We start from the raw sequence: 17,265 nt of genomic DNA, 5'->3' as shown, positions 1-17,265 counted from the left end.
AGCTAATTCATATAATAGCATAATGATGCACAATCTGGATTGATAAGCTCATTTTCTTCATCAAACTGTATTGTTATTTATATGCAATTAGGGAATAAGCATTAGTTTTTGGAGAAGGATCTACACCAAAAGCATTGACCCTCAAATGAAAAATTTATTTCAATTTTTTTGTGGCTAATGGAAGTAATATAGTAGACAATGGAGATTTGAAGGGGTAAAATTATCTGTGAGTAAACTGGTCTAACCTGGTTGGTTCACATGCCTATTCCCAGCATTGAGAATTTGCAAAGTCCACCTTCCATCAGCACGCTCTCCCCAGAAATGGACACTTAAGAATGGCCAGTCATCAAAGTTGGAGCTGATAACGTCCCGTGGCCTCTCAAAGAGAAGAGTAGATGTTGTGCCCATTGGAGAAGTCAGGGCTATCCTAAGGTTACCACGAGGGAAGAAACGGAGTGAGATTTTACACTGAACGTGCTCCAGGAAGCGAACTTCATTGTAAGTTCCATGGCATCCATCAACATCCATATGAACAGTAAGGGTTGCTCCAAAGATGGGCTGCATTTCCCTGAAAAATGAACGATGCAATACAAATTAGATGAAAAAATACACTAAATATAGCCCAAGCAATACAGAATATGCACAAGAAATTATTTTTCTTCCAGGTGGTTGTATGTACTATGCATATGTTTTGACTTCAGTGGTAAAGAAATTTATCGTTGTTGGGAAAATATAGTTGGAAACCACAACTAACTGTAATTTCTATTTGCAAAATTAATGCTCCAAATTAATCTTCCCAATTTCGTAAAATATAAAAACATATCTTTCTTGTAAGATTCCAGTTCTTTGAAAAAAATTATGCATTACAGAGTAAAAAGGAATGGAATTAACTAGCATACATTTTTGAGTAAACATTGGAAAGTCACTAATTTTCTACGGTTGCCACAGAAAAAAAGCAATTTTATTCATATGAAACCAAGTTTTCTGAGCTATCTACAAGGACAATGAGCCATAGCCATGATAATAGGAGTTGGATTTATGGTGGACTGATAGAGAAAGAGTTCACTTAAGGTTTTTCATATCCACAGTTTTGTTTATCCGGGAGAAAAGAGAGTTCATTTTGGAATCTGGCTCCTCTTACTTTTTTGCATAGAAATTAGGCAAATGAGACCAAATTCTTTATAGATTCAAAATTGTGAGAGAATATGAATCTAAATCATTAGATTCAATGAAAAATCTGATTAAAGCAGAAACAAAATAATAAATAAGAGTTGAATATAATTTATATAGTGCTAACCACTTCTGAAAGTTCAGTTTAAATGGGCTTAATTTGGAAAAAATTTCAGGAATCATATCCATGGTGTATTAACTCACTTCATGAGAATGACTACTATAATAATACAGGTAAATCATCAGAATTATTCTTACATATTGAAATTTTTACTGCCATTTCATATGTGACTCCAAAATCAAATGAAATCTTTTGTGATTTTAAACACATATAAATAGGAGCTTAGCTATTTAAGATATAAATGATGAAAACTCTAAATTCCAGTTTTTTAATAAATTAAAATAAGCATTCATTGACTTACTTGTCTTCATTGATTTCCTGTGACTTGCAAATATGCTGAGGAGGGGCAGTAGTCCACTTTTCAGCCAGCGACACCATGGCTGCAGCATCCATCAAGCCATAACCAAATTTGTGGCTCACTAGAAATAATTGAATTTGTATTAGATAATTAACCAAGCTAGCAGAGACAGGATCAAAAGAGAGACAATTTTTGACTAAACTTAATCTTTCATGATAGCTTCTATTTTATGTCTCATAGTGTAATTAAAACAGCCAAAGGTAGCTTGAGCATAAAATAATTACTCAGATACTAGGATACTTTCAAATGTTCTCACCTTTTCTCTTCACTCCATTGACAATCCATCCAGATTCCTTCTCCAATGGACCAGATCGTGATGTAAGCACAACAAGGTATTGCATATCACGCCATGTCAGCTCAGGATTAGCTTCCAGGGCAAGTGCACAAATACCAGCAGCCAATGGAGCAGACGCTGAAGTTCCTGTAAAATTTAATCAAATACTTTCACCATCTTCAGTACCACAGAACCAAGTCTTTACTTTTAGTCAGAGTCAGCATCAACTTAGTCAGATTCAACGTAAACTTAGAGTCAATAGCTAATTTATTTATTAGAATCAACAGATCACCCAATAATTTCAATTGATATGTCAATGATAATTATGCCTTTAACCCAATCAATATTTTTGATTGTACTTTTAAGACATCAGGTTTGCAAAAATATTTACCAGTGTGTTCAACGGTGCATATTCTGTCAGGGCGAAGCTTGGCATCCATGTCCACGGTAGCAACACTTTTGTCATGTCCAGGTGTGCCCGAGCTGTATGTGGTAGCCAAGGTTGACGAGCATTCTTCAAGATACCATGGTTTGTACCTGTGTGTGGATTGATAAATGATACAAATATTGATTTTGCTTTATAAAGTTTACATTTTATATCATCAGAAAGAAACCAAGAAAATAATTATTATGTCGACAGAATGTATAAAAATAAGGCGAAATAGACATGAGGGATCAGGGATGAGTTTTAGTATGAAAACTTATGGCATTGATAATTTCAACTATAAAAAATCTCATTTCATAAAGCAACTCTAGCAGTAAAAATTGCATGGAATAATTATTTACTTCAACTAAAATTTTGAATGGTTTTATTATTAAGACACATGCTGAACATCTACCTTGTGAATAAACTAAAAATCAAAGGCAAATATTCTGAAAAGAATAAGTAATAAAGCAAAAAATAGTATGCATATGATATAGCATGGTGACCATTCATTAAGAGATAAATTGCAGACAAATACAAATTATTGATCTCCGCTTACCCTCCTTGAGTTGCACTTGATATAGAAAGGGTGAAGATAGAGTTGGTGTAGCCATCACAGTTGCATGAATCAGTGTGTCTGCCTCCGTTACCAGAGGCCCAGACAAAAATGGATCCTTTTCCCTTACGACCCTATTTCAAAAGGTAAATGTGAAAACCATTAGAATACGACTGTTAAGTCAAAAATATGTAAGATAAATGAAAGTAATACTATCACTGGAAGTAAAACATGAGCTCATTTTATCAGTTATCACCCAATATAAAAGACATGAAAAATTATTGTAGCAATGAAAAATAAATAAAATTATGCATTTTGAAAAAGTATCCTTGACTTGAGAATTTATCATAAGAAATTAAAAACCTCTATTGGGTATAAATCCTACATGCAGACATATATCCAGAAATACAAGGCACAGACAAACACAACTTAGACGAAAAATACTGCTATTCTGAATTTATCACAAAAATATTTCAAAGCTCAGCCAAGCGGAGCATAACGGCAAGTATTGAATTCTACCTTAACACTTAGATGGTTAAACAAATTATACATAGTCCATGTGCATTTTAACTATGACAGAAGATGTAGAACCAAAATTTTTCTGCCTATTTGAAACAGAGAACAGTTAATTTTATACCATCCCACCTATTCTAGAAGAGGAAGAATTAAAATTTAGATAAAATAAAAAATAACCCAATAACATAAGCTGGTCATAACTACTGGATTTTCAAAGTTATTGAAAAATGGCCCACCAGGACCAATTGCACCCTCGTAACACAGACCGCCCTCAATGTGAAATCCTTACACTAGTAACTCCATAGATGAAGGCACGTCGAGCTAGTGGTCCTGGTCCATCGACCGTTTTCCCATCATCCTCCGGGCCCCAAGAAGCACTGTAGATGTCAACGTGCTCAGGATTGAGACCTAGTGCTCTTGCTTCAACGGCATCATTCACAGTCCCATCCAACATACGAACACCTAAAAATAAAATAAATAAATGATTTGGGAATGTTGAAATGTTGAGGGGTGGAGACGACTCAGAGATAAAGACATGTAAAATCTTGAGCTATCAATTAAAAATTTATTCAATGAATTCAATACACTGTATATGCAGGATGATCAAAGGAAATCGCATGTACTTTTCTCAGCTCAATATGACCATTTATGCACTAGAAAACAACTAAAATTATTTCATCTTCATATTCCAGCATATTGGATGAATATAATATGTTCTTAACTGAGACTGTCATCACTCCCACTCATTTTTAAGGTAAACTGAACTTCATATTTCATACTGGTGATTTTCACATTGCCATGGGATTCCCATTGAAGTTTTATTGAAAATCACTGCCACTCAAGGGGCAGTTTGGGAATGTATCACACTGACGTAAAAAAATTCTCGTACCTCAACAGGACGATTACGGAATGGAATAGACTCCCTGCAGAACTGTTTAAGCCCTACCCTAACAACGTAAGGATTTTCAAGAAGAGGTGTAGAGGATTAATATTGGAAAATTAATATCACTGAATTTTAAATATTCACTTTTCTAGTTTCATTTTGGTAATGTATTTCTCATTTGCAATATTTTTGTTTTTCTTTTTATTTTTTGTATAAACTGTTACCACCTGGCAAATAGCCAACTTGTAACTTGTACAATATAATATAATAAATAAATCAAGTGAGATGACTGGACTTATAAGGGGCATTAATTAATAAACCACTATAGTCAGTCATCAATGTTAACCAAGGAGAATAAGAAACTTTAGGCCATTACATGAGATCAGTTCATCACATTTGAATTATTAAAGAATTCTGAGATACCATATTTTACATCATATCTGTTACTTTACAACGGTTCTCATACTTGTTTTGTCAGATCTTTGAGATTAACTCACACAGAAATCAAAGGAATTATCAAATGATACACAGAGGGAAATTATAAAAAAGTGGGAAGGATAAACGAAATGATGAGATTAAATAAAAACCCACTCAACAGAGAGGTTTGAAGTCTTGAAAATGTGTGTGAAATATTATACAATTTACATTTGTTTGAAATACATCGGTAACAGGGCACATTTTTGTACTACTTCAAATGGATGAAATCTGTCTCAATAGTGGAGAGGATACAAAAACACTCCGTTTAACATACGAGGAGACTGAAGAATAATTATGGAAATAAAATTCAATCGCAAATATTTGTGAAAGGACAGCAAAACGCAGTCCACAAAATTGCAACTGCGGATAGGTAGCATTTAGTAGAATTCACACAAAACAGTGACGTAAATGCATAGATATATTTACAAAAAAATGCACGTGAGCGTTAATCGGAGATTTTCCAGCAGGAAAAAAACCGAGATTTAAATTTATTTACCGAAGCAATTAAAATCTCAACGGTCCATTAAATCGGAGCCAAAGGCAGGAAATCATACAAAACCATGTCGTGATTAAACCCAAGCCCTCATGAATATGAATGTCAATTGCTGCGCCGAATAATGAGCACGACTATGCAAAAAAAAACAAAATAACATCGAGAGTACTCGTGTCTTTAAATCAGTACGATTGTTTGCACAACAACGAAGTTTGCAAAATGAAATAACCTCTACTTTTTTGGAGCGGCAATCGAGCGAAGTGGAGAGTTTATTTGGAACCGTGTGAACCGCGGGAGCAAATGCAGAGATGATTGACCGCAAAACTTGGCAACGATCCAAAACACATCCTCCATCGTAATTGAGAGGAACCCAGTGCTTATAATTTCTAAAATTTTAGGTATCGGAACGCACACCCACACACATTATAATCCACACATGATTTTCAAATATAAGTCGTCTCCTTCCCCTCTAAAACATCAAATTTTTTGAAAACTTGTAATAAAATTTACTACGAGTAGAAAAATGGCCTACAAGGGGCAAAGGCAACCCTGTAACATAGGCTACTCTAAACGTGGAATTCTTACACTAGTGACCCCATAGATTATGGGTACAGATAAACACAACTTCAATGAAAAATGTTGTTTTTATGAATTTATCGAATAAAAAATATTTAAAACTCTGACAAATTAGAGCACAATGGCAAGGATTGAATTTTACCTTAACACTTATAAAATATTACACATTGTTCATGCACATTTCAGCTACAACAGTAGATGTAAGACTAAAATTTATTCTGCCGATGTAAAGCAGAGAACAATTAATTTTACCATACATACCTATGCCAAAAGAAAAAAAATCAGATAAAAATCAACCCAATAACATAAGCAGATCATATTTTAAAGATTTTCAAAATTATTGAAAAATGCCTCACAAGGTGCAAAGGCAACCCTGTAACATAGGCCGACCTACACGTGAAATTCTAACACTAGTAACTCCGTAGATGAAGGCATGTTGAGCTAGCGGTCCTTTTTTTCACATCATCCGCTGAGATGCACTGTAAACCTAACTAAACGATGCTTTAGTTAACATAAAAAGCGAAAACATTAACCGCTCAGTACTCGCTCAATCCATACACTCCGTCTCCTCAGTATCTCATTTACAAGTTGTCTCTTTTTACCCACCACTTCGTTGTTTCTCCTCCGGAGGAGAAAGGCCTTTCCGCCCACTTTAATTTTAACCACCCTTTTTCTTTTTCCCGAATATAGGTAATACTTCAGCGAAAATGTGTAAATTTCAAGACCGAAATTAGTTTATATCCGAAATTAGTTTATATCCGAAATTAGTTCATTTTTGAAATTAGCAGATTGCTGGCATGAGTAAAACTGATATTTTTTTAAATCTTTCCCGACTTCTTCCGACAGGAAGAACCATATCATTACAGCGCAGTGAGACAACACAAGGAATACCAGCGATTGAGCCAGCAGAAGGAAAGAATATTGGTTTTCATAGGATTGGAATCTCGGACGTTTATGGGCCATCGGATTTTGCATTTGGCCCAGGGGCGTCCCTTGCACAGACCCGGTGGATTGTCAAGCAGAACGCCAGCACGGATGCATACGCGCCTGAAGCACACCGGGGAGTCTAAAGGCTTTTGAGCTCGGGGGAGGAAGATTTGGCGCGCGGCAGCTGTACAGAGAGCCCCAAAATCCAGAGATACGAGATGGTGGATGATGGGAAGTCTGACGAACGGAAATGAAATGTGTTCCTCGTGGCGTCTCCCTTAAACCTGTCCATGCGACGTAAACGCGAAAAAAATACGCCCGCGAATACACACAAGCCGGCACCAAAGACACATCGCCACATTAGTTTGACTAGGTTCTTATTGTCAAATTGACCGAAGATGAACGTATGCAGTGAAACTCACACTAGAAGTTAATCATATGTTTTAGCTATCCTGTTATCTTTCTATTTGACGCGAATGATTTAACTTGAATTTTCCAAGTGTATAAAGTAGCTACTGAGTCAGTTCTCAATTTTTTTCGGATCGATGTCTTTCCGTAAATAAAATGTTCGGATGTCTATAGTGCAAACTGAATATTCTTTCCCTATGCACGAAAATAAAAAGAGCAGTTGAGCAATAAATTTTGATGTTTTTTGTCGTAACAAAAGTAATGTAAAATGCCAACAACATCTAAATTCAAAACGAACGTGGATGCAATAAGGACCCTTTTAAAATCAACAAAGCAATGCCGTACACGAATTTGAAAAAGGAGAGCCGTTCTATCTCTAAGAAATTAATTTTCATGAACGAAAATGAGAATATTGTGTTTTATAATGACGAAACAGATGCAACATGTAGATAATTCTATAAGAATAGGAAGGATGAATGAAAAAAATGCTACGTTTAACAAGTAGCCCACAGAAAACAGAAAATGTTTTGCGTAGCAAATTGATTAAACGTAATACATGCAGAATTATTGGAGGATATGAAACATCCATATAATGTAATCGAAATTTCCAAGACAAGAAATAGCCTTAATAATGAAATGCGAATAATTACGATTCACTTCAGAGAAATCCATAATAAAAATAGCTTACGCTTAAACTGGCACCACTACGTTTCGATAGTCGAAAGTTCCGAAGAGAGATCAGAAAAAATATTACATTAACAATGAAAAGATAGTTAAAACGAATCTCTCACCAGCATTAGAGCAGAAAATGCGGTCATTCCGTTTCTTATTGCTGACTTGGCATATGCTTTTCAAGAATCATATACAACATTAGCAGAACACGAGGACTGAATTTTGGAAGCGTAGAAAGCCACTCAGGACACATCAAAACATATTATATTTTGGAATAATCATAGGTCCTAACATTTTTGAGAAGTGACTCAATAGCTACTTTATATACTTGGACATACTATTTAAGTAAAATTATTCGCGTCCAATAGAAAGTTAACAGGAGAGCTAAAACATTTTATACCAAGTTTTCTCGTTAGAAGTATGAAAAGGACGAGTACTTGTCTCTTGGAGAGCATTTATGGTCCTCTCAAGACTGCTTCCTTTTATTTCGAACTATAGAGACGCATTCGAGAACATCACTATGGATACCTGGGGGAACGCGACAGCAATAGGACTTCACTGGGATATCTAGGAGAGCTATTATTCCCCGAAATGCAGAGGTGGATGCAGAGCCTGGGATGGGACGCCAGGGTTTCATGAAGAGGGACAATGTTTTCGGTCTTACCTCCAATGGAAGCGTTGTAAGCCACGCCAATCCCGCAGTAGTCGTTGTACGCCACTCCGGCGACCTCTCCAGCGCACCTAGTTCCGTGTTTGTTGTCGCCGTTATCCCGGGGCATCGGGTCATCGTCGTTATCATTGATGTCCGTACTCGCCAAGTGATCCTGGAGAGAAGAGACAGAGAATGGTCATAAAAAATTTCCCACTTCGAGGGTCATGAATTAATAAAACAGGGAGAGCGTTTCAAAAGGGGGATGACCGAAAGGCGAATTTACTCCCTGCATGGATTTCCTCAATTTGGGTGGAATACTAGCGGGAGAATGGACGGATGGTATTTCCCGTGTCGCAGTTCGTCCGTGCACGTGTCCTTTCATTAATTCATGCCCGAACTATCTTTCCCGAAGACTTATTAGTTTCAAGAAAAAAGTAAGTTCATCAAAAGCTGAATATTTCAAGTTGAAAAATAAGACATTGACGCTTAATTCTGTTTTACAACATAATATGCCTTGTAATATACGAGGCAAGTTCGGAAAGTAAGTTTCGTTTTGAAGTTAGAAAAGATCAAGTACAGATACATCAAAGAAGTTTATTGCACACATCTCTACTACTCTTACACTATTTTTGACATAGATCCCGTGATTTTCCAAATATTTGTCATGGCGTGGCACAGGTTTTTGTACACCATCTTCGTAGAATGTTGCCGCCAGTGTAGTCAGCCATGAGGAAACATTTTTTTAGCTCTTCTTCGCTATTTGTCGATATTTTTGACCATCCTCCATAGAGCCCCGACCTCGCTCCAAGTAAAATTCACTTGTTTCTACATCTGAAGTCTTTTCTTGGCGGTCAGCGATACAACAGTGGTAAGGATGTGCTCTATAAATTTCTTTGAAATAACTGAACAATTTTTTAATTTCAAAATGGGACTTACTTTCCGAACGTACCTCGTACAATAAAATGCGAAGCCATCAATTAGTGAAAAAATAGGAAATGGCAACATTTACAAAAATGACATGACCAGTTGAAGCTATATTGAAAAGAGTAATATTATTCCACCTGAATGAGAAACACATCTCGTTTTCAAGACAATTCAATGAAAATGAAAATAGACTCTAGCACCAACACAGATATATGGGACATTTAAGATTTTTTCAATCCATCCTGACGGAAATAAGTTACATAGAAAATGTTAATTTCTCTACTTAAAAAATTTATGGAATCTTATATCTTAAATTGATTATTTAAAAATATCTTCCACGTTAACCAGGGTTGAAATTAATTTCTTCCATACCACGCAAGTGATTGGCTTCCCCTCGGGTAATGATATGGGTGTTATGGAGATAAATAGTGTCTTTCACCATATAACGGAATTTGCAAGTTGTGACTAAAAGCGAGAAGTATATTCGTAAGGTACGAGATATAACACACAACGAGTAAAATGTGATACGAATTCATTTCACGAGAGAAAGCGCCTAAAATACGCGCAACCCAAAACATTTACGCGTCCGAAAAGAAGCCAATACTTCAGGATGAACCATAGGATCGTCACGTATTTCTCTCGCGCACATTTCACAAGGCCCATGATTTAATAAGAACGCCTAAGTATGAATGAATTTAATATATTAATGATTAATTTCAAGGAATTCCCATGCTGGGAAAGGGTAATTCAGGACTTGCAATTTTTTATCGGAAAAAAAATCCAAATTTTGAGAAGCAAGAAGTTGCTTATTAGATAATTGGAAAAAACTTATTTATTTCATAAATAATTACATCATGAGATTTCTCAGAACGAAGAAGATCTAAAAATTCATTTAGAATTGGATAGATAAATTTTAGGGAACTATTTTTCACAGTTTACGATTAAAAAGGGAATCAAACAAATTCCCACAAATCACAGCAACAGCGATTCTTGTTCCCACGACCATCTGATTATGGAAATCTCCTTGGCGATGAATTACAATTCATCTCTGTTAATCAGGGATACCATGGCGACTTTACCTCTCTAATCATGGCATTATCTGGGTAATGAGTTTCATAAACAATTACGTGATTTGTGCTTCAAATGGATGAAATTGAACACCGAGCACGGAAAAGTAACACCCAGTAACTACTATTTTCTGAATACATTGTACAAAGTATTAAAAAATAAATGACTTAAAATGTTGTTTGTCTTCGAAATAGTGCGTTTGTTCGAGTAAATGACTGCGGAGTCAGGTGGGGACAGGGATGTTTGAATTGAGTTTCGATTTCTCCATTGAATACAAAAAGTTAGTAGGAAAAAACAAAAGGATTTGATTTAATCTGGAAATAGATAGAGGATGTTGGGTATTAAACTATATAGTGTGAAGTTGCACTTTCCTTAGAGATACAAAATAGTATTAGAAATCAAGAACGCAAGAAGAATACTTGATCGCTAAACCTGATGTATTACCGGATTGGATAAATATTAAATTACTCGGAAATATACGTGGCATTCAAATTTGAAAGTAATGATACACATATGAACTCATCATGAAGCAGAAATTAGAAAAAGAAATCTGTTCCATAATAATATAATGGGCCTCTGAGAAATGGGGAAGAAATAACAACATGGCAAGCTATAAAGCGAAATGTTTCCTGCTTAACAAGTGAGCAATTTTAAGGGAGCGGCATAGGGCAGTCAAGTTGATTTTCCATAGCCATGCTAAAATTAAACGAAGACTTCTTAAGTCATTAATAAAACTAATAATGTTTAATAAATGAATGGTTCTTAAAGTACACACCTCAAATATAACGGTGTCAATGACGTAGCGTGTCTTATTTTTGAGTTCCACTTATCCCAGTAGAAAAATCTTTTTTCCCCACACATTTCGGTCTATATAGGATTCGGCTGCGGCCTGTACACTAAATAGCCCCAACATTGAAGGCGTGCCCAAGTGCAATTTGCCCACGAGGAAACTTATCGACCAATAAATCCTCCACGATGTAAACTCGAGAGATTCTTTCCTTTCGATGGCTCGGTACACATATCGCGATGCATGAAAAATGGAGAGTTATTTTTTAATAGTTGAGTGATCATGAAACCGGATAAGGCTAACATAAGAGACACTGGTGATAGGAGGAAAAATCATCAAAACATTATCTCTCATTTAATTTTTTTCCTCGTTTACTCAGCAACGCTGGTCAACCAATAGGAGAGTTTTTGAGTATCGTTTCCAGCATAGCGCGCATCTTTTGATTTACCTGGCTGGGGATATTAAGTAAAGCCATATAAAATGTGAGCGAGAGTATTGGACCACTCAGGGAACATGCCAATAATGTCAAAAAGTGGAGTGGATACCACAGCTCTTCGTGTGAATTAAGAGCTTCAATAAAAACCTTGAATTCTGAATACGATGAAAAAATTCAAGCACTTAAATGAAAGATACGACTAACTCCGAGCATAATCGTGGATTTAATACACAAGGGAATATGCCAACTGTTGTTTGTTTTCGATAGGATGACACACAATACGATAGAGGATGTATGCTAGTAACTGAGAGTAAGAGGAGAATCCCACAGAGTGATCTTGAAAGTTTGTTAGTAGGTTAAGCCATCACGTAAAAGTTAAAAAAAATATTGAATGCTTAGAATTCCAGCAAGTTGCCAACGCTTATCACCTGAAATAACCAATAATATCAAGCACATCAAGATCAAATCGAGACCTATTTGTTAGAGCCGTGTAAGAATAATCATTAATATCAAGAATAGTTATTCCAGTGTAGCAATAGTGATTATTTAGTATAGTTGATGAATTCAATGCTTAAGATGATCATATAAAAACGGAAAAACGAAGAATTACAATAGCAATGGCTAAAACTTTAATCAATCTATAAATATTTACAAGTGTATTCTCTCTCTGTCCCAGCCAATTATGTGATATATTATTCCTTTTCGATTGACATTATATTTAAACTTATTTCAAAACTATTTATAAAAAATTGATTGAAGCTCTGCTCAAAATCAAAATACCTTTAACAACTAGAAAATTTCGATTTATTCAATCTTAAATCGTCATTAGGTGATAAGGTCAATAAAAGTGCATCAGTTTTTGGGGTTAACTAAAAATAAACTATTAGTTCGAGCCGTGTGAGAATTACAGTCAATATCAAGGATAGTTATTACTGTGTAACTAGTGATTATTTGGAAAAATTTGAAACAATTAATGCCAAAGATGAGTATTCCAGAAAAAACGGAAAAAGGAACTTCCAATAGCTATACAGTAGAGTAGGGTAAAAGTTTGATTCCTCAATATACGAAACAAATAAAATTATGCAATGAAGATTCTCAACTAAAAATCCACCCAATATATATGTAGACATTATAACATTTATGGTACCAAATGAAAAAGGGGTGGTCTCGAAGTGAAATATAACATTCATATAACGAAAAACTACTTTTAATGAGACATTGTGATAAAAAAGTGATGTCAAGCTTGCATACTCTTAATATTGACATACTTTTATCGTAGCCTGGGTCGATAGCAAACAAGAATAGTAGAATACTTCAGTATCAGTAAAGCTTATTATTTGCAAAAGCGTATGATTAATTATATTTTACATACCAACAATCTTTTAAGCGAGAAAAAAGGGTTGTTTTAAAAATGCCTAAAGATCGTAGGCGTGTTCAGTGCCGTATTGTACGGTTGAACGACCGTGTGGTGCTCGTACCGGATAGCATTTCTGCTAGAGCTTCAGCCCGGCGGCATTAAATAATGCACGTGCGATACTGCAAGGACATTCCTCAAACCATTTAATCACCCTTCATTAGCGAAATGAAAGGCTACCTAGGGATTACACGAGTTTCAGTACAGTCTGGTAATCGCCGGCGCGTGACACAGCGCCGTGCATCTGCGTTTCTCCTGAAATGGGGCGGAATATTTATTTCCCTCGCCTAACGATCGTCCCGATCATTTGGGAAAATTAAAAAGCGTGGATCACGGAGGCTCCCACCGCCGAAAAATGGCTCCATTTCCGCAGGTCAAAAGCCGAACCCTTCCAGTATTTATCCCAATATGTGTCGCTGAATATAAAACTGCAGCACAAAATATTTCCATACATTGCAGGTGAGTTCATACCAATGTTACCACAATGTACGTAACTAAAGGAATATTTGGGGGTTTGTCCAAGCGGGATAGCTTAATAAATTGTACTGGGTGAAAGATCACCTATTACCATGCTAAAATCGCCTGACTCAACTCAGGGCATTCATTGAGATCATAGAGAAAGATAATTGAAATAGCATTAATTCCATTTCTATTTCACCAATATTACCAACTTTATAAAATTATTGTATAATTTAGGTCTTTATTACGCGATTAGTCCAAGTTTTAGCATGGAACATGAGGCGCGCAAGGAGGTTAAAATGTGCACAAATATTGCACGAGAAAAGTAGAAATGTGGCCAAAAGCATTTGATTATCCTTACTTAGTCCTAAATCCATGATAACACTTTATTTTAACAATGAAAGAAGGCCACGAGGAAGACAATATCAGTCTTTTTACCCGAGAAAAAATAAACACTCCAAACTCATCCACTATGGTTTTAATCTCATGACCCAGTCCAGCTCTGGAATACTATCTGGAGATCATTTTATATAATTGACAAGCATCGACGTTTAATACAATCTGTGGCATTCTGATTAAACTTATCCATCTAGCCTGCAAATTTCTTCCACGTGAAGTTTTTCCAACGAGCGTACTTTTATGGTTTAAAAAAATATAGGTGACGCTTTCAAATGCCGGACTAAAGGTTCATGAAAGTATACACTACGATTTGAATTTTCAAAATTTCGTTAAACCCTGAAATCCCATCCAGTAGTGAATAAATATTATTTAAAGATAAAAATTACAAATAAAACCTATGAAATTGAAAAATTGGCTATCTTAAAAAATTTCCAGCGATTGTTTTATTCTACGAACGTGTTTATGGCTCAAAAAAATTAAAGCAGCGTTATCAATTGTCACCTACACAATATACCGCATCTCCGCGAACGTTTTCGCCAGTATCGTAGCCGTGAGAGGCTTTCAGCGAGCGTTATTTTCAATTTTCTCTGGCAATAAATGCACGCTACGGAGTTATGCCCGTTATACGTGAAGTCACAGAGCGCGAGGGAAGCTATGCACGGGTCCGAAATTCGCCGTGAGGCACCCAGCGACCGAATGTGAACGGAAAATTTGTTTGACGCTTATTCGCCCGCTCTGGCGGGGGAAATGGAAGGCTGGAGAAGAGAAGGGGAGGGGAGAAGGTCAAGCAAGGGAAAGGAGGCGGAGTGAGGTAGACAGAAATAACAAGTGAAGCGCCAAGGGCGATAGTCGGACCCACTCTTCACCACAAGAGGGATGGGGAGTCGCGGGGCCAGAGCGATTTGCAGAAAAATATATCCATCATGGCCAAGCGGAAACAAATGCAATATGATTTCCGTGGGAACATAAAACGCTGGGGTTTTCGATTTCACTCGCGCGGAGCGCTGATTTCACGTGGGTGGAGTGATGGGATGGGATGGGAGAATTTGGAACCAGTTCACGGGCACGACTGAGTTGTCAAACCGCAAAGCCTCACACCATACCCCCTGACTTTGTGTTCTCCCTCATTCACCCCTCCCCATAAATATGTCCGTCTCTCCAGTACGCGTCCACCAAAATACACACACGCGACCAGTCACATCCACAAAAGCCTCCCCCATACCCCTTCGGCCCTTCCCCCCCCCCTCTGGGGACCCTAATTATGGCACCAAATGTTGGGTCGGTCGTTGCATGCAGGAACTTGCCCACTGGTCCCTTCCCCCTCCCCCCCCCGTTACGAGTCACCGCTGACGCGAGTGTGGCCTGCTGGTTGCGTGTAGCCGGAGGTTTCCTCACGGACAGGCAGTCACAACATCCCGGATCCATCCGGGGAGGGAGGTGAAAAAATATACGCGGTCAAACTGCACAACTTCTGCCTTCGTCGCCGACATTCCGCGCCGAATGAGAGGCGAGGATAGTCACTTAAAAAGTGGTAATAGTTAGGTCAAGCGAAGGATGTTACTTAACGTGAGAAAAATTGAAGTTCGAAGTTTTAACGCCGCGGAATTTTTAACATGATGTCAATAAAAGTCTCTGTAAAAAAATTTCTTGTATGGATAGCTTCTTGGCTGGATCTTCGCCAAAAAGAAGAGGTAAAAGTAATAGCTATCCATACAAGAAACTAGCTATACAAGAAACCTTAAAATGGAATACCACACAGTTGGAAATGAGTTAGTGAGCTTCATTAACTTAGCAAAAAAACTTAGTCAAAATGTTTGTCTCTTCTTCATAAGTCAATAAAATTTGAGAGTGGCGTGTCTACCAAAACCTTTTTCTTTTGTGTATAGCACTATCAGATTTCCAAGGCTTTGCCATGGACATGTTGGCATGTCCATGGCAAAAGATTCTAGCAAAAGATTCCAACAAAAGATCCATGATTCCATGCCCAAGATTTTAATAAAATTTTGTTAAAATCTTGTTTTGTTTTGTTAAAATCCTGGCCCAATTTTACAATTGGTCAATAGAAGCGATTTACTTACCCTAGAAATAAAATAATAAAATCTTGTGGAAGAGACAAAGTTTATACTTTTATAGATACTCAACGTGGGTAATTAAGACTGATTTGTTAACATATTCAAATGATGATTTCCAGAAAAAAAGTGTAACATGGATGTGCTGAATACGAGACATGAGGTTAGCGCAACGGACATTATTAATTAGACACGTATCTACGACTAAAATCAGTACCACAATAATCTTTTTATTTTTAAATACTTTATAACAAGTAAACATTTGGTAATTAACATTTTAGGAGCATTAAACAAGGAACTCTCTAATTTTCATTTGTAGTTCATGCATTTGAAGACTTCTGTGAAACTGTAACTTTATTAGCTTGTGCATTGAACGCGCCCGTGTTTTAGCTCAATGAGAGAACAAAAAATAGCCAGAATGAACCAAGTAAAACTGGTCAACGGAATTACACCCAATAAGCCGGAAAGAATGTACTTTAATGCGAGTCAATATGTTATTTAAGCGAGGAAAAATTGCAACGAATAGGAAAAAAAATATTGAGTTGAGATCAACCAAGACACATATCGGCAAAAAAACAGAGGAAGACGAGACTTGAAAGCGACGGAAACGAGTACTCGAACACTATTCCCAGTTGGATACAGTGGAGTGGAGAAGAAACGATGGAAGAGTATTGCACAGAGACACAGTGAAGAGGATTTAAAAAACTTCACACCACGTAATAAACCGTAAAAACGGAAGATATAAGGAGTAAAAATAGATTCCATAAAAGCCCTCTTTAAAAGCGATATGAATGTATCGAGTCCTGATGCTTCTACAGAGCATTGAAACGTGTTGACTAGAATAAATAATTCATATATTGAGACACAATTAGCAAAGTAAAATTTATTTTGAGTAAGAAAAAGGGAGTAAAAATTTACCTAAACACGCAAAAAATAGAGCTTTGAAAACAAATCATATTTAAAGACATTGAGCAATATATTTCTTGACTATGGGCAGAAGTATTTGAATTGAGAAATGGTACAAATTCCCAACAAAAATTATCCAAGGAAAAACAGTTTTTTGCTATTTTATCATTCTAAAGAGAACAATTGGTACTACAATTTCATAAAAACGCCATGGGACATGACAACGTTAATTTTTTGCGATCATATCCAAGTTGAAGTCTGGGAAATGCACTGGTGCTATGCATTAAGAGCAAAAC

At 36.5% G+C, this 17,265-nt stretch overlaps 1 protein-coding gene across 1 annotated transcript in view; it reads right to left on the bottom strand.

Annotated features, from left to right (window-relative positions):
• LOC124166899 (furin-like protease 2) overlaps positions 1–17,265 on the bottom strand; it is a 673,945-nt gene that overhangs the window by 13,603 nt on the left and 643,077 nt on the right. The window contains exons 3-9 of the mRNA XM_046544607.1: positions 8,520–8,679; positions 3,709–3,881; positions 2,907–3,037; positions 2,315–2,460; positions 1,906–2,070; positions 1,593–1,710; positions 246–568 (exon numbers count right to left, since the gene is read on the bottom strand). Coding sequence (XP_046400563.1) covers positions 246–568; positions 1,593–1,710; positions 1,906–2,070; positions 2,315–2,460; positions 2,907–3,037; positions 3,709–3,881; positions 8,520–8,679 — 1,216 coding nt within the window. The remainder of the gene's footprint in view (positions 1–245; positions 569–1,592; positions 1,711–1,905; positions 2,071–2,314; positions 2,461–2,906; positions 3,038–3,708; positions 3,882–8,519; positions 8,680–17,265) is intronic.

Source organism: Ischnura elegans, chromosome 10 (genome assembly GCF_921293095.1).
Source record: "Ischnura elegans chromosome 10, ioIscEleg1.1, whole genome shotgun sequence".
NCBI lineage: Eukaryota > Metazoa > Arthropoda > Insecta > Odonata > Coenagrionidae > Ischnura > Ischnura elegans.
This window is presented reverse-complemented; position numbering and strand designations above follow the sequence as displayed.